This window comes from Pelodiscus sinensis, chromosome 24 (assembly GCF_049634645.1).
Source record: "Pelodiscus sinensis isolate JC-2024 chromosome 24, ASM4963464v1, whole genome shotgun sequence".
In the NCBI taxonomy this organism is placed as follows: domain Eukaryota; kingdom Metazoa; phylum Chordata; order Testudines; family Trionychidae; genus Pelodiscus; species Pelodiscus sinensis.
This window is the reverse complement of record NC_134734.1, coordinates 8,227,898-8,245,064: the sequence shown is the minus strand read 5'-3', so window position 1 is coordinate 8,245,064 and position 17,167 is coordinate 8,227,898. Positions and strand designations below refer to the sequence as shown.

At 54.4% G+C, this 17,167-nt stretch overlaps 1 protein-coding gene across 5 annotated transcripts; it reads left to right on the top strand.

Moving 5' to 3' along the window:
• Positions 1–12,836: 12,836 nt before the first annotated feature.
• On the top strand, positions 12,837–16,978 carry LOC102451333 (uncharacterized). Of its 5 annotated transcripts, XM_075907251.1 has the most exons (7): positions 12,839–13,099; positions 13,549–13,678; positions 14,203–14,285; positions 14,517–14,679; positions 14,710–15,305; positions 15,404–15,607; positions 15,923–16,976. In XM_075907251.1, exons 1-7 carry the CDS (start codon positions 13,039–13,041, stop codon positions 15,958–15,960), a joined length of 1,275 nt encoding a protein of 424 aa, XP_075763366.1. In that variant the 5' UTR covers positions 12,839–13,038; the 3' UTR covers positions 15,961–16,976. The 5 variants fall into 5 exon arrangements, with proteins under 5 accessions (XP_075763369.1, XP_075763366.1, XP_075763365.1 ...); XM_075907250.1 differs by having other exon boundaries at positions 14,517–15,305; XM_075907252.1 differs by having other exon boundaries at positions 13,532–13,678; positions 14,517–15,305.
• Positions 16,979–17,167: the final 189 nt, after the last annotated feature.

Sequence of the window (17,167 nt, the reverse complement as noted above, 5' to 3'; positions counted from 1 at the left end):
TCTAGTCAGCTCTGCCTTTAAACACTGGGGCTGTGTCTAGACTGGCCAGTTTTTCCGGAAAATCAGCAGCTGTTCCGGAAAAATCTTGCCAGCTGTCTACACTGGCCGCTTGAATTTCTGCAAAAGCACTGACTTCCTACTGTAAGAAATCAGTGCTTCTTGCGGAAATACTATGCTGCTCCCGTTCGGGCAAAAGTCTTTTTCCGAAAGACTTTTGCACAAAAGGGCAGTGTAGACAGCAGAGATATGTTTTCCGCAAAAAAGCCCCGATCGCGAAAATGGCGATCGGGGCTTTTTTGCGGAAAAGCGCGTCTAGATTGGCCACGGACGCTTTTCCACAATAAGTGCTTTTGCGGAAAAGCGTCCTGCCAATCTAGACGCTCTTTTCTGAAAATGCTTTTAACGGAAAACTTTTCCGTTAAAAGCATTTCCGGAAAATCATGCCAGTGTAGACTGTCGTACCTCGGTGTTCTCGTACCTCGGTACCTTCGGTGGTCTGGACTGTCAGTGTCAGCGTCGTCTGGTCAGGGTTGTCCTGGCACGCTCCTGACAGGACCTCTACTCCGTTGTTAAACTCTCGGCTGCGTGCGTAACAATAGGTACTCCCTTTATCTAGAGTGTTAGACCCCGTGCACTTGGGTCAACACAAGAGATCTCTGAGAGGCCCCGGAAACGACAGATGCAGGCAAGGTTTGAAATCAATCGAGAAGGTTTATTGTCAAATGCGAAGCTCTACCAGTTGGTAACAGAGATCAATACAATGTTACACCACTGGGCACTATGGCCCACGTTGACAAGGTACCAACATCAGGCAGGCCTATTGCCATATATCAGATATTAACAGCACTTAGTCAAAGTTAAGCTACTGTGCATTCTGTAAGTTTAGGCAATGACACCTGCCGTTCAGGCGCCTAGTGCGCCCCCCCCCCAGGATCGGTTGGAGAGCACCCTCTGCGGTGTCCTTTTATAGACAGGTACAAACAACTTACATCATTTCTTTACGTACCAAGTTACCACCCTCTGTTGCCTAGTTACCACCCCTCACCTTACGGAAGGGGGGCTTACTTACTATCCTTCATGCTGTCAGTTCCGACCTGGTCCTGAACCTAGGTCGGTATGTGCAATAGTTTTTAGGGAGTTTTTGTACCAAGACATTTCTTATTAAGATGTTCCAATACTCCCCTTTGGCTCACAGTCTGTACCCAGTGCCTCCTTGTGTCCTTCCATGCTCGACCTAACTTACACAATCGCACAGTTATCAATAGGGCCTCTTTCTTGGCTCCTGTTACTGAACCAAAGTCTTGCTCACTAGATTGCAGGCCTGTTGCTGTTTTCATGTTGCAGGCCTTAGGCCTGCTGACTCCATGTTACTGACCCTCAACTTACTACATAGACGTAGCCTGGATGTAAAGTGTCAGATATAATTGAGGACTCCCAAATAGACTTTACACCACCAGAAATAAAACCTGTTTCCATCTTCTGTGACTTTCAGTTAGATGTGACTCACTGTCCTCTGCTTAGTGTTCAAGTTATAGTAGACCCTAAGCCAGGTCATATTAAGTTCAGATCTTTAACCTTTTAATCATACAATATGGATAACAACATTTCATTCTCCCAGTTCCAAGTCTTAAGTGAATTTCAACCAAAAAGAGCCAAAATTGATCACCTTGACACAGCAAGTGTGTCTACTGATCTCTGGGGCAAAGTAGGTATATCTAAATAAATAAGGTCTGCTCGTGCCTTTTCCTACAGTTGATTAACTGATGGCAGTAGATAGCTCATTCAGTTAGTCACCCTGACCAGTCATTAACCATAGTCATGGACTCACCCGACTCTCCACTGTCTCTATGTTTCTCTGATGACCTGTGACAAAAAAAGGAGGGTGGAAAGGGAAACTGAAGGGAGAGACCTCTCTAAATTCACCAGTCAAAGAGCAGTATTGCCAACCCCAAAATCACAAGGAACGCCTACATAAAGTTATGAGAATGGTCTACAAATCATAAGATTTTTTAAAAATAAAACGTTGGATTTTTATTCGCCTTTCGTTTATAGAGTACTTAGGCTTCATGTTTTAAAGCTTTCCTACTTAACTGTAAGGCCGAGAAGTACAGTATAGAGAACTTTTTTAAAATGAAAGCTGAGATTCCTACATAATCAATTGACTCCAGGCCTTTAGAAAAACACCACGGCTGCGTCTAGACTGGCATGATTTTGTGCAAATACTTTTAACGGAAAAGTGTTTCCGTTAAAAGTATTTGCGCAAGAGAGCGTCTATACTAGCATGTGCCTTTGTGCAAAAGATTTGCTTTTGCACAAAAGCATCCATGCCAGAGTAGATGCTCTCTTGCGCAAGAAAGCTCCAATGGCCATTTTAGCCATCAGGCTTTCTTGCGCAAGAAATTAAGTTGGCTGTCTACACTGGCCCTCTTGCACAAGAATACTTGCGCAAGAGGGCTTATCCCTGAGCAGGAGCGTCGGAGTATTTGCGCAAGAACCAGTGATTTTGTACAGTACAAAGTCAGTGTTCTTGCGCAAATACTCACGGCCAGTGTAGACAGGCGGCAAGATTCTGCACAAAAGCGGCCGCTTTTGCGCAAAATCATGCCAGTCTAGACGCACCCCAAATGTTTTGAGACTCGTGGTAAAACAATGGAGGAATTCTTGTGAGTCCATGCTTTGCCCACAGTATAAATAAAAAAACCCACAATATCGTCTCCACTAAACATCTGAATGAGATACTGCAAATAGTAAACTGAATTCAACAGCTCCTGATATGAACAGGTATCAACCTAGTTTTTCATATTTGAGATGGGTTACCAGGAATCATACATGGCAATATGAAATCTTTCCACTCTCAAGTCAGCATATTCACAAAGCTCCTATAATTTTGATCCATGCATTTATTGGATAGCAAACAAGAAAGGAGGGGAATTAGTGTAGATAAATGTTCATTTTTTTTTAAAAAAAGCCTGAAGGAATTAGGACTGGGCTCCTACATCTCACGTTCAGAACTGACTAGGACACTTATGACAAGATTTTCAAAGGTGTGTACAGATCTTTGAAGATCCGAGTTGGCAACTGTCTCTTTAGGAGCTTAATTACCTTTGAAAATCTGAGCTTAGATTTCCAAGTCCAATTTTCAAAAATGACTTTAGTCACGCAAGTGCTTTTGAAAATTTTAAGTGGGGGCCTAAAGAGACAAAAATAGACAAAAGGCAGGAGATATGGGATTCTTTTAAAAAATGTGTGACATAAATTTTTAACTAAATTTTATATTATTTTTCTCCTAAGGGCAAACAACCCCTTCGGCCCCCCTCACTACGCCACTGCCCCCTCTCCTGCAGATCTATCATCTTATGCATGTGAAGATCTGAGAGAGCCATCCCATGAATCTGCAGCTAGTGTCTGGGGCTCCTGCTTCTGGGGGGTGTCTCAATGCTACTACATTTACCTCCAAAGAGGGGGCTTCCCAAAGCAGGTCCTTGCTGCAGACCCCTAAGGCATCCACAGATCCAGTCTCCTTTCAATGGGTCCACTTCTCAGGGCTCATTGATCTGGCTTCCAGCCCCTCTCCAACCTTTGCAACTGCCCAGAGGTGCTCACTTTCCGCCTTATCCATTCCAACCTCATTCACCCCACAGGGACGGTCTCTGCCTCACTTGTCCTAGGGACTATTCTACCAAGACATAATACAAAGTTTCCATGTAAAAGGACTCGATACAAAGCTAAAAACTTCAATGAGAGAATGATTAATACAGAGCTGTGTCTACATCTGCCTCAGGGAGACACCTCTGCCTGCCTCCACCCCTCTCCCCCAGAGTCTACAGCCCCACAGCAAAGCGGGGGAGTGGAAGGAAAGAGGCAGAGGCCCATCAACAGGACTGAAACAATCATGAGCAAGCCATGCCCGGGAGGCTAGCCCTTCCCAGCTTGCCCTGGTGGCCACTCTGGGCACCATTAGGGAAACTTGGCTGTCCCCCTCCCGTCCCCAGAGCCCTTAAAGGGGCACAGTCTGGCTATGGTGACTGTGCCAGGTGCAAGCCTGCCAGAACCCAGCCAGCAGACCCAGCACCTGGCATGGCATGAGCCAGCCACCGGATGCCCCCCAGCCCACCCCCTCTTCCCGGGACCAGGCTGGCGGCTCCCAAGAGCCTGCCCGGGGCCGCAAGAGGCGGGCACCCGCCTGGTCTAGTGCGGACATCGTGGACCTCATCCAGGTTTGGGGGGAGGCGTCCAACGTCCACGACCTCTGCACTAGACACAGGAAAGTGGCCGTCTAGGGCAGGATAGCTGCCAGCCTGGCCACCCAGGAGCAGATTTGCATGAAAATCAAGGTGGTCCAGTAAGACCCCTGACCCTGAGCCCTGAGCTTAGAATGGCCATCCTGGGTCAGACCAAATGTCCATCTAGTCCAGTAGCCTGTCTGCCAACAGCGGCCAACACTAGGTACCCTGGAGGGGATGGACCGAAGACAATGACCAAGCCATTTGTCTCGTGCCATCCATCTCCAGCCTTCCACAAACAGAGGACAGGGACACCATTCCTACCCCCTGGCTAATACCACTCCATGGACCCAACCTCCATGACTTAATCTAACTTCTCTTTAAACTCTGATCTAGTACTAGCCTTCACAGCCTCCTGTGGCAAGGAGTTCCACAGGTTAACTATTTGCTTTGTGAAGAAGAACTGTCTGTTATTAGTTTGAAGCCTGCTACCCATTCATTTCATTTGGTGTCCTCTAGTCCTTCTATTATAGGAAGTAATGAAGAACTTTTCTTTATGCACCCTCTCCACACCACTCATGCTTTTATAGACCTCTATCGTATCCCCCCCTCAGTCTCCTCTTTTCTAAGCTGAAAAGTCCCAGTCTCTTTAGCCTCTCTTCATATGGGACCTGTTCCAAACCCCTCATCATTTTAGTTGTCCTCCCCTCTCCCACCTCCTTTTCCCAGTCTCCCCCAGTTTTGTTCAATAAAGAGAGTTTCTATTTTTGACCACACGTGTCCTTTATTTTGTACATCAGGAAGGGGGGCTAGGGAAGGGTAAGTGGAAGGAGGTGAGGGAGGAATGGGGTACGCCCCCCCAGTGAGGAGGACTGGGGTGGCTCTGCGGATTCATCGGAGTGGAAACTCTCCTGCAGCCCCCCAATTGACCCCCCGGATGGCAGCCTCCGGCAAGTACAGCTGGGCTGATGGCCGAGTGCTGTGATGTGCTGAGTGTGGGCACTCAGGGCACTCCAAGACAGGACTGCTTTGCTGTCCCTCATTGAGGTAGACAAGCAAGCGGGAAACCCTGAGAACTGTCTGTTCGGAGTGGGGGTCGGGTCCCTTTAAGCACAGCCCTTGTCTAGCCTGAGACAGCAGCTTCACACTCTAAGTCCTAACCTGATGCCCTGCCAACACTGCTTCCGGACATCCTTATCTTTGGTTCAGGGTCCACTCAATGTAGACATGCTAGTTCGAATTAGCAAAATGCTAATTCGAACAAGTTTTTAGGTGTAGATGCACTAGATCGAATTAGCTTAGTTCGAATTAACTAATTTGAATTAAGTTAGTTCGAATTAGTGCTGTAGTGTAGACATACCCTATGAGCTATGAGGCAAGGCTGAAGAAATTGACCTTGTTTACCTTGGAAAAGAGAAGACAGAGAAGGGACATGAGAGCAGCTTTCAAGTATCTTAGGGTATGTCTACACTATAAAGTTAATTCGAACTAACGGAGCGCTTAGTTCAAACTAGGTAAACCTCATTGCATGAGGACTAAGCCTAGTTCGAACTTACTAGTTCGATTTAAGGGGTGTGTAGCCCCTTAATTTGAACTAGTGGGAGGCTAGCCCTCCCCAGCTTTCCCTGGTGGCCACTCTGGCCAACACCAGGGAAACTCTTCTGCCCCCCTCCCGGCCCCGGACTCCTTAAAGGGGCACGGGCTGGCTACGGTGCCCGTGCCAGGTGCAAGCCTGCCAGCACCCAGCCAGCAGACCCTGCACCTGGCACGGCTCGAGCCAGCCACCCGATGCCCCCCAGCCCTCCTCCTCTTCCCGGGACCAGGCTGGCGGCTCCCAGTAGCTTGCCCAGGACCGCAAGAGGTGGGCATCCACCTGGTCCAGTGCAGACATCGTGGACCTTGTCCACGACCTCCGCACTAGGCACAGGAAAGTGGCCGTCTAGGGCAGGATAGCTGCCAGCCTGGCCACCCAAGAGCAGGTTGGCATGAAAATCAAGGTGGTCTACTGAGACCCCCGACCCTGAGCCCTGAGCTTAGAATGGCCGTCCTGGGTCAGACCAAAGGTCCATCTAGCCCAGCAGCCTGTCTGCCGACAGCAGTCAGCCCTAGGGACCCTGGAGGGGATGGACCAAAGACAGTGACCAAGCCATTTGTCTCGTGCCATCCCTCTCCAGCCTTCCACAAACCTTGGGCAGGGACACCACTCCTACCCCCTGGCTAATACCACTCAATGGACCCAACCTCTATGACTTGATCTCACTTCCCTTTAAACTCTGTTCCAGTTCTAGCCTTCACAGCCTCCTGCGGCAAGGAGTTCCACAGGTTGACTCTTTGCTTTGTGAAGAACAACTTTCTGTTGTTAGTTTGAAGCCTGCTACCCATTCCTTTCCTTTGGTGTCCTCTAGTCCTTCTATTATGGGAACTAATGAAGAACTTTTCTGTATGCACCCTCTCCACACCACTCATGCTTTTATAGACCTCTATCATATCTCCCCTCCATCTCCTCTTTTCTAAGCTGAAAAGTCCCAGTCTCTTTAGCCTCTCTTCATATGGGACCTGTTCCAAACCCCTCATCATTGTAGTTGCCCTCCCCTGTCACACCCTCTCTCTTTCCCTCTCCCACCTTCTTTTCCCAGTCTCCCCCAGTTTTGTTCAATAAAGAGAGTTTCTATTTTTGAACACAATTGTCCTTTATTTTGTACATCAGGAAGGGGGGCTAGGGAGGGGTAAGTGGAAGGAGGTGAGGGAGGAATGGGGTACGAGCCTCCGATGGGGAGGACTGGGCTGGCTCTGCAGGCTTCTGGGGGTGGAACCTCTCCTGCAGCCCCCCAATTGCCCCCTCTTCCCAGATGGCAGCCTGGAGCAAGTGCAGCCGGGCTGATGGCCGAGTGCTGTGATGTGCCCAGTGTGGGGGCTCTGGGCAATCCAAGCCAGGACTGCTTTGCAAGCGGGGCACCCCTGAGAACTGTCTGTCCGGGGTGGGGGTCGGGTCCCTTTAAGCACAGCCCTCGGCTAGCCTGAGACAGCAGCTCCACGCTCTAAGTCCTCATCTGATGCCCTGCTGGCACTGCTTCCGGCCATCCTTAACCCCGGTTCAGGGTCCACTCAGTGTGGACATACTAGTTCGAATTAGCAAAACGCTAATTTGAACTAGTTTTTTAGTCTGGATGCGTTAGTTCGAATTAGCTTAGTTCGAATTAACTAATTCGAACTAAGTTAGTTCGAATTAGTGCTGTAGTGTAGACATACCCTAAAAGAGTATCATAAGGAGGAGGAAGAAAAATTGTTCTGCTTGGCCTCTGAGGATAGGACGAGAAGCAAGGGGCTTAAATTGCAGCAAGGGAGGTTTAGGTTGGACATTAGGAAAAACTTCCTGCTTGTCAGGGTGGTTAAACACTGGAATAAATTGCCTAGGGACATTGCAGAATCTCCATCACTGGAGATATTTAAGACCAGGTTAGACAGACACCTTTCAGGGATGAGCTAGGACAACTCAACTTTGGAAGCCTCAGGGGCCACACTGATACTTACAGAACATGCTGAGGGACTCAACTTAAGTGTGGTTGCATATGCAAGCAAATATATACAAACAGCTTCTCTCACACTGACAGGCATGAATACAAAAATTAAAGCAAGACTACACAACACACAGGCCCCATTTAAGTCAGTTCTGCTGATATTAATAAAATTCAGTATTTACCCGATTTCTACCGGTGACAGCACTTTTCATGAGCAATGACAGTCCAAGAATTTAACTACTAAAACACATATCAACAGAAGATCATTACACTGACTACTTTTTTGTTTTGGTTCCCACTCGCCGGCCACGTGTTGATCCCCACATAAACCCAAACTGCACCGTGGGGCGCAAACAAACTGGCTGTGGGCAGCATACTAAGTTATTAATAAATATTTTATAAACCTTTACCTTTTCTCTCTGCTGCCATGTCTCCTCTCCTTGCTCCATCATCTCCCCTGGTGCCTGCTGCCTCCTAACTCCTCACCTTCCTCTGCTGTTCTGACTCCTGCCCTTCTCACTTCCCTCAGCGACCTGCCCACCTCCACCAGCCCTTCTCTCCCCCCTGTGCCCACTCCTCCAGTAGCCCCACTCTGATCAGATGAGCTACCCCTCTTCTAACACCTCCCTCTACACACCTGTCCTGCCTCTCTCCTCTGGTGCTGGTCCCTCCCCTGCAGATATCTGCCCTTCTGCTTCACTCCCAGAATCCCCTGGCACCTGCACCTTCCCTTAGCCCTGCACCCTCCTGGTGCCTCCCTCTTCCCTCACTGCCCCTGCTCCCTTTGCCCTCTTCTTCCCTGATGCCCACCCCCTCACCGTCTCTGCCCCGTTCCCCTCCTGCACCTCTGTGCCCTCATACGACTTGCTCCATCCCCACCTTTCTCATGCCCACCCCTTCTTTCAAGCCTTCTCCCAGCACCTCCCTCTATAGCCCCCAATGCCCTTACCCTCTCCTCTCCCAGAATCACCCTTTCCCTCATTGTCTGAACTTGGCCCCCTGCCATTGGTCTCTCCTCCACCCTGTCTCTTGGTGCCTTCACCTCCCCCCTGCCCAAGCCCCTTCTCCTTCCTCCCCCTCCCCCTCCGCCTAAGCCCCTTCCCCCTCGCCCTTTCCCTTCCCCCGCTGCCACCACAGAAGCCAGTTCCCTAACTTCTGTCTTCCACGTTGTGGGGCCGGAGTCTGCACTCAGACCCCGGAGGCTGAACCCGGAGCCCGCAACGTGCCTCCCAGGAGTTTCAAGAACCCGGGCTGTGACATCACGTCATGCCTGGGCGCCCTCCCTGCCGACCAGCAACACTGCGCAAGGCAGCAGCAGCCGGCGAGGGGAAGCCACGCTGAGCCACACATGGCAGGGACGATCCAGGGCTGAGGGGGGCGCTCTGGGGGCAGGGTGGGAGGACGTGCAGGGGGGCTGGCAGGAGGGGTCTGGGGCCCATTCCAGGCAGAGCTGGGGGAGAGACCCAGCTCCACATATTGGTGGAGCAGGGCCCTGGCTCTGTAACTCGCCAGCACTTCCGGGTGCAGGGACGCGGGGCCCCCTTAGGCACGGGGCCCAATTCGACCGAATCAGTCAAATTGGCCTAAGGCCAGCCCTGTCCATGATGTCCTGCTTGAGACACAAGGGCTACATCTACTCTGCAGGCTTTTTGTGCAAGAACGGCTGTTCTTGGGCAAAAACGTGCGGAGCGTCTACACTGCTCACGTGTTCTTGCGCAAGTACAGTAAAGCATTGGAACAGAGGGCTTCCTGTGCAAGAGTCATTCCTCTCCCTACGAGGAATAAGCCCTCTTGCACAAGAGGGCAGTGTGGATGGGCAACAGGGGATTCTTGTGCCAGAAACCCCTATGGCTAAAATGGCCATCAGAGCTTTCTTGTGCAAGAGAGTGTCCATGCTGCCATGGACGCTCTTGTGCAAAAGCACATGGCAGTGTGGATGTGCTCTTGCGTAAAACCTTTTGTGCAAGAACTCTTGTGCAAAACAGCTCTTGTGCAAGAAACCTGCAGTGTAGACATAGCCCAGGGGATCCAGAACACCAGGCAGTGGCTGTCTTGCTCCCCAGGCTAGGAATCACCTGGTCACATCCCCCTTCTCTGAGGCTGTTGTTACCAAGAGCTGGCTGTGGTATACGTGCAGGCAGCTGGAGTAGTCCCCACAAAAATCACACCCCTTCATCTTTATCACCTCGTGCAACACACAGGGAAACTGAGGCACACTTAATAGTTGTGCAAACTAGTCAGATTCTGTGATGAAGTGGGGATTTTATTCCCCTTGTTACATTGTGTGTGAGTTCCACTGTCTTGTAGTAACCCCATAGTTGTGTCTAGACTGGCCAGTTTTTCTGGAAAATCAGCCGCTTTTCCGGAAAAACTTGCCAGCTGCCTACACTGGCTGCTTGAATTTCCACAAAAGCACTGACTTCCTACTGTAAGAAATCAGTGTTTCTTGCGGAAATACTATGCTGCTCCCGATCGGGCAAAAGTCCCTTTTGCGCAAAAGGGCCAGTGTAGACAGCTCAGATTTGTTTTCTGCAAAAAAGCCCCGATCGTGAAAATGACGATTGGGGCTTTTTTGCAGAAAAGCGCATCTAGATTGGCCACAGACACTTTTCCGCAAAAAACGCAAAAAACTTTTCTGTTAAAAGCATTTCCGGAAAATCATGCCAGTCTAGACGTAGCCCATGTGTGTCTCAGTTTCCCAGGGCACAGCACCAATACCTGTCCTAGATGGTGACCTCCTCCACGAACACAATGGCTGATGTTTTCCACAATCTAAGGGGTGGAGGGAGGTGACCTGGTGACTCCTTTTGACCCAGAAGCAGGACAAAGACTGGAGGAGGGGCTGGCTGCAGGATTGGGATGGGCTGGTGAGTATGTGTTAGTCTCTGAGGGCTTGGGGTGCAGGGAGGAGGTCAGGGCCCTTGGCTGAGCCCCTCGCTCCCCAGGATGGATGATGCTGGCTGCTTCTGGTTCCTGAGCTGACAAGGCTGCTCCACACTGTGTCCCTGGCTCCTGATGAACCTTCTCTTCTACTTGCCATCTGAGAGTCACAACCAGCTGCAGATGGGGGTGCAGGGTTCAGTGACTCCCCCACACCTGGGGGGGCAGACTCCCATACTAATTAAGAAGGGTAAATCCTCACTTTGTCACTGGGGGGCATGACTGTTTTCAAGCACACAAGGAGGAGGGAGGTGAATGATTCTCTTTCCTCTCTGAGGATAGGACCAGAAGCAATGGGCTTAAACTGCAGCAAAGGGGGTTCAGGCTGGGCATTAGGAAGAACTTCCAGCCTGTCAGGATGGCTAAGCCCTGGAACAAATTTCCTTTGTGGAATCTCCTTCAAAGTATGATTAGAGCAGGTAGGAGGGGCTGGATGGTGCTTGGTCCTGCTAGGAGCAGGCCACAAGACTAGGTGGGCTATTGAGGTCTCTTTCAGTCCTGTGCCATGATCGAAATGGCAGGTTTCAATCACTACCGCAACTCACCCTGCTAGCTGGGCTGTCTGCGGGGCAGCCCTGGGGCACTGCACAGGGCGGGGGGGCTGCCTCAGTTTTATGACTCCACATGCTCCCCAATTAATGGGGAGAGGTTTAAAACTAATAAAAGAAAGTTCTTCTTCACACAGCGTGTAGTCAACCTGTGGAACTCCTTGCCAGAGGAGGCTGTGAAGGCTAGGACTATAACAGAGTTTAAAGAGAAGCTAGATAATTTCATGGAGGTTAGGTCCATAAAAGGCTATTAGCCAGGGGATAAAATGGTGTCCCTGGCCTCTGTCTGTCAGAGGCTGGAGAGAGATGGCAGGAGACAAATCGCTTGATCATTGTCTTTGGTCCACCCTCTCTGGGGCTCCTGGTGCTGGCCACTGTTGGCAGACAGGATACTGGGCTAGATGGACCTTTGGTCTGACCCAGTACGGCCGTTCTTATGTTCTTATGCTAGCTGCCCCCCTCCTTCCCCCCAGCTCCACAGCCAGCTTGGTCTGTGGCTGTTCACCAGGGCTCAGAAAAGCCATCAGAAACCAAATGACGAACCCAATGGGAGACTGTTCTGAACAAGACACTAAGGGTACATCTAGACTACATGCCTCTGTCGCCAGAGGCATGTAGATTAGGCTACCAGACATAGGAAAATGAAGCGGCGATTTAAATAATCACCGCTTCATTTAAATTTACATGGCTGCCACGCTGAGCCGACAAACAGCTAATCAGTCTGGACGTGCGGGTGTCAACATCAAAGGTATTTGTCGACCACCCAGGTATGCCTCCTGGGATGAGGTATACCTGGGTGGTTGACAAATTATTTAAATCGCCGCTTCATTTTCCTATGTCTGGTAGCCTAATCTACATGCCTCTGGCAACAGAGGCATGTAGTCTAGACTACGACCAATGGCCAAGTTCTGAACAGACACCCACAGGGAGGAGCAGCGGGCCTGTTTGGGGTCATGGGAAATTGAAGGGAAGGTCGGGGGAGCAGTTCCCTGGGGCCAGGAGGGGAGCTGGCAGGAGTGGGGGTTGGAGCCCTGGGGGACCCAAAGGAGTGGGAAGGAGTTGGAGCCCCAGGGGACCCCAGGAAATGGGGGTGTCTGAAGCTTCAGGGAGCCCCAGGTGTTGGGGGTGTCTGGAGCCCCAGGGGAGATCCCAAGGGGGTAGGGGGAAGTTGGAGTCCAGTGGGGACCCAAGGAGGCGAGGGGGGGTTGGAGTACAGGGTGGACCCCAGGGGACAGAGGTGGATGGAGTCCCAGGGGGATGCCAGGGGATGGGGGGTTGGAGACCCGGGGGGGCCCCAGGGAGCGGGGAGTGGAATCCCGGGGGAACTCCAGGGAGCAGGGGGGGTGGAACCTCGGGGGAACCCCAGGGAGTGGGGGGGGGGGAGTGGAATCCCGGGGGAAACCCCAGGGAGCAGGGAGTGGAATCCCGGGGGAACCCCAGGGAACGGGGAGTGGAATCCCGAGGGGTCCGGAGGACAGAGGAGGGTGGAATCCCGGGGAAACCCCAGGGAGCGGGGGGGAGGGGAGTGGAATCCCGGGGAATCCCAGGGAGCGGGGGGGGGAGTGGAATCCCGGGGAACCCCAGGGAGCGGGGGGGGGGAGTGGAATCCCGGGGAACCCCAGGGAGCGGGGGAAGGGAGGTTGGAGCCCCGGGGGCACCCCAAGGAACGGAGGTCCGTTAGCAGGGAGCCTGCGCTCTGCCCCCGCCCGGCCGTTCCGCTTCTGCCCGCTCCGGAAAGTCCCGGCGGATGCAAAACTTCCCGTGACTGGCGGCGACGGCGGCTGCTTCGGTCAGTAACTGCCCGATCCCATGGCGGCCGCGCCCTGCCCGGCCCCGGCCCCGGCCCTGCTGCTGCTGCTGCTCCAGCCGGGTAAGCGCCCCCGCCCCGATCTGACCCTGCGGCTCGCGGGGGACAGCGCGCTGGGGGGGGGGGGGTTCTGCGCTTAGCACCCCGATACCGCCAGCATCGATCGGGCTGTGACACCCTGGGGCGAGCCCCCATCTGCTGAGCCTTCCTCCCTTGGGACCACCAGCCCCTCCCCCTGGGGCTGGCCCCCCATTCCCCTTCCCCCTGGGGCTGGAACCCCCTGACTGACCCCCTGGGGCTGAGCTCCCCCTCACTGACCCTCCCCCTGGGGCTGGGCCCCCAACTCCCCTTCCCCCTAGGGCTGGGTCACCCTCACTGCCCCTAGGAGCTGGGCTGGGACCTCCCCTGCTCCCTCCTTGGGGTGCTGGGCGTATCTGGGCTCAGCTCCCCCACATCCTGTTCCTAACGCCCCCCCATGGCTGACCCCTAACCCAGGTGTCTCCCCCATGCAGTCTGGGCCAACGAGGGGGGTGCGCTCGGGGACTGCAGGTGCCACAAGCAGATGAATGTCCCTGGGAACAGCCTGCTGGACCTTGCTGCCAAAGTGGTGAGGTACCAGCCCTGCCGCGGGCACCTCATTCGGTACGTGCCCCCTGCCAGCTCCTGCTCCGCCTCTGGCCACTGTGCTCCTCGCCAGCTCCTAATACTCCCAGCCTCTCCCTGCCAACTACTGAACCCCTGTTGCTCCCATTCCCCTCCAGCCAGCCAGACACACGCCCAGCCCCGCCCCTCAGATCCCTCACCAACCTGCCAGCCCCTACCAGAGGCCCTCAGAATCCCACTAGCCAGCCAACCTTCCCGCACACCCCAGCCATTCCCCCCCAAAACTCCTCAGCCAGCCAGCTCCTCCCCGATTGCCTCCAGCCAACCAGCCCCCCTGGATCCACCCCAAGTCAGCCCCCCAGATCTTCCCCTGATCCTTTCACCAGTCAGCCAGCCACCCCATCCTCTTGTGCCCTATTTCCTGCCCCCTAAACCAGCCCATCCCCCCAGATTTCCTCCTAATGAGCCAGTCTCCCCCCACTCCAAGTCCCAGGCCCCATTCCCTGGCCCCCGGCCAGCTAGTTCCCGCCTTGGGCCAGTCAGACCTGTCCTGCTCCCCCCAGGTTCCAGCTGCCCCGCATGCAGATCTGCGGGCTGGAGGACTCCGACTGGGTGATCCGACTCTCCGAGCTCTTGAAACGCAAAGGTGGGTCCGACCCCCTCTCCAGCTGCTGCCTCCTCAATGGAGCAATGCTGGGGCCCCACAGAGGGAGAGTGGGAGGGCCTGGGGTGGGTGGGGCAGAGGCGTCTGTGAGATGCTGGGGGGCAGAGGGGTGGAGAGCAAGGGGTTTGCTGGGGGATGAAGCTGACACAGTTGTGAGGATGGGGAGAGGGCCTGCCCAGCTCAGCCAGCTCACTAACTCAGAGTGCCCTGCAGAAGCCAGCCAGGAGCGCAGGGGGCCAGCCCCAAACTCCCCCAATGCTCCGCAGCTCCCCAACACCCATGCCCAGATGCCAAGCATGGCCCGACCCACAGAGCCGCCCAGTCCCATAGAACCATATGGAGCCACAGCCCGACCCACGGAGCTGCACGGACCCACAGCCCGACCCACGGAGCTGCACGGACCCACGATGCTGCATGGACCCACAGCCCGACCCACAGAGCTGCATGGACCCACAGCCCGACCCACGGAGCTGCTCGGACCCACAGCCCGACCCACGGAGCTGCTCGGACCCACAGCCCGACCCACGGAGCTGCACGGACCCACGGCCCGACCCACGGAGCTGCTCGGACCCACAGCCCGACCCACAGAGCTGCACGGACCCACAGCCCGACCCACGGAGCTGCACGGACCCACGATGCTGCATGGACCCACAGCCCGACCCACAGAGCTGCATGGACCCACAGCCCGACCCACGGAGCTGCACAGACCCACGGCCCGACCCACGGAGCTGCTCGGACCCACGGCCCGACCCACGGAGCTGCACGGACCCACAGCCCGACCCACGGAGCTGCACGGACCCACAGCCCGACCCACGGAGCTGCACGGACCCACAGCCCAACCCACGGAGCTGCACGGACCCACAGCCCGACCCACGGAGCTGCACGGACCCACGGCCCGACCCACGGAGCTGCACGGACCCACAGCCCGACCCACGGAGCTGCACGGACCCCCAGTGCTGCGAGGACCCTCGGCCCAAGCCACAGAGGGAGACCTGCCCACTGGTGAGCTCTCAGTGGGGATTTTCCTCCCCTGTGGGTGGGGTATCCTTGGTGTGTGGGGATCCATCCCCCCAGGTTAACACTCCCCTTTTGTCTTGCAGATTCCATTGGGGGGCCCAGCCTGGCACCCCAGCAGGGGGAAGGAGCTGGCAATGGGCCCCGTCCTGTGCAATTTGGTTCAGTCCCCACGGCCGTGCTGGCACTGCTGGGCATCACCCTGGCCCTGGTGGGGGTTGTGACTTACCTGCTGTGCCAGAGGAACCGGAGGCCCCACCAGGTACTTGGCATCCCACACAGAAGCCCCGGTAAGTAGGGCAGCAGGGTTGGGGAGACCTGGCTTTCCTGGGGGGCCTTAGCTATTTACCCATAGCTCATGGCTAGTCCATCACCTATCTGTACCCCTGTGTAATAAACCCCCACTCCTGAGCTGTGACCCCCCCCGCGCCTCATCTCTGCCCAGTCACTGTCCCCCCAACCCCAGTGCATGTGGGTTGTTTCCTGAGGGAGGGGGCTCCTCTCCTCCGTGGGCGGGACAGCTTCCCAGACCTGGCCCTGGCCATGCTGAGTTGGGAGGGGGTCTCATCAGTTTGCTTTTAACCCCCCCGTTTTGTCCCCCCTAGGTAATGGGCTGCTGTACTACCCCTGCGATCTGGGATGAGATGGCTGTGCTCGCAAATGGTGCCCCCTCAATCTGCAGCTCTGAGCCCCATGGGATTTCAGGGGGTGTGGTATGGAGGGGAGAGTTTGTAGTGGGGAGATGTGATGCCCAGCCTTCCATTGGACTAGTCCCCCTGGCTCCAGGGGGGACTCCCCCAAAGCTGCCCCCCCCCACTAAACTAACCTCTAGTCATTGGCAAGGTACCCAGACCCTGACTAATCTATTCCTGGGGGGCTGTGCGTCCATCCCCTCCTTGTATGGTGTGTCGGTGCTTTGATATAGACGTTTGCATAGGCTGCAGCTGGTTATTAATGGGGGTTAGTTGGGGGGGTCCTCCTCCCTGCAGCCCCCAGATCCCCGCCTTTGTGCCAGGGGGCACCTGGAACCAGCCTGAAACCCCAGTATGCAGGGGGGCATTGTCCCTTGGCCCCAGAGACTGATGGGAGAGGAGGGGGGGCAAGAGAAGAAGAAACCACCCTTAGCTACCAGACACTTTCACTTCCTCTGCGTGGAGGCGGGAGCAGGGCTGTGATCACCCCGCTCCATGCAGGGGGAGGCACAGAAAAGGGGAAGAGCGAGTAGACACTGCTGCCCAGACCCACCCCCCAAATTCTTGGTCCCCCTGGGATCCTCACACACCTGAACAGGGGGGCATTTGTTGATGGTGGGGAACCAGAGAGCAGGGAATATACCTGCTCCCCCCTTCCCTCCAGTGAGATCTGCCCATACTCAGGGCTCCTCCTTCATGCCCCTGACCTCTGAGGCCATGTTGGAGCGACTCACCACGGACAGGCTGGCTGGAGCAGCCCCTGCCTGCTGTGGGTGGGGAGCTGCTCCAGCCCTTACTGGTTAACTGGAACTGGTAAGCCTCACACATTAAGGTGAGGTTAACTGGTTAACCATTCTCCACCCTACCCCTCGGCTATGTCTACATTGGCACCCCTTCTGGAAAAGGGATGCTAATGTAGACTTTGGAATAGGCAAATCCGCGGGGGATTTAAATATCCCCCGCGGTATTTGCATTAACATGGCTGCCGCTTTTTTCCGGCTTGGGGAAAAGCCGGAGAAAAGCGCCAGTCTAGACGTTATTCTCCGGAAAATAAAGCCTTTTCTGGAGGATCTCTTATTCCTACTAGGAATAAGAAATCCTCCAGAAAAGGCTTTATTTTCCGGAGAATAACGTCTAGACTGGCGCTTTTCTCCGGCT

Bases quoted from the DNA above. Each gene is read 5' to 3' on its own strand.
- LOC102451333 (XM_075907250.1), top strand. From the start codon at position 13,039: ATGGCGGCCGCGCCCTGCCCGGCCCCGGCCCCGGCCCTGCTGCTGCTG. The intron at 13,100-13,548 runs GTAAGCGCCCCC...TCCCCCATGCAG, and splicing joins GCTGCTGCTGCTCCAGCCGG to TCTGGGCCAACGAGGGGGGT. The intron at 15,608-15,922 runs GTAAGTAGGGCA...TGTCCCCCCTAG, and splicing joins CATCCCACACAGAAGCCCCG to GTAATGGGCTGCTGTACTAC.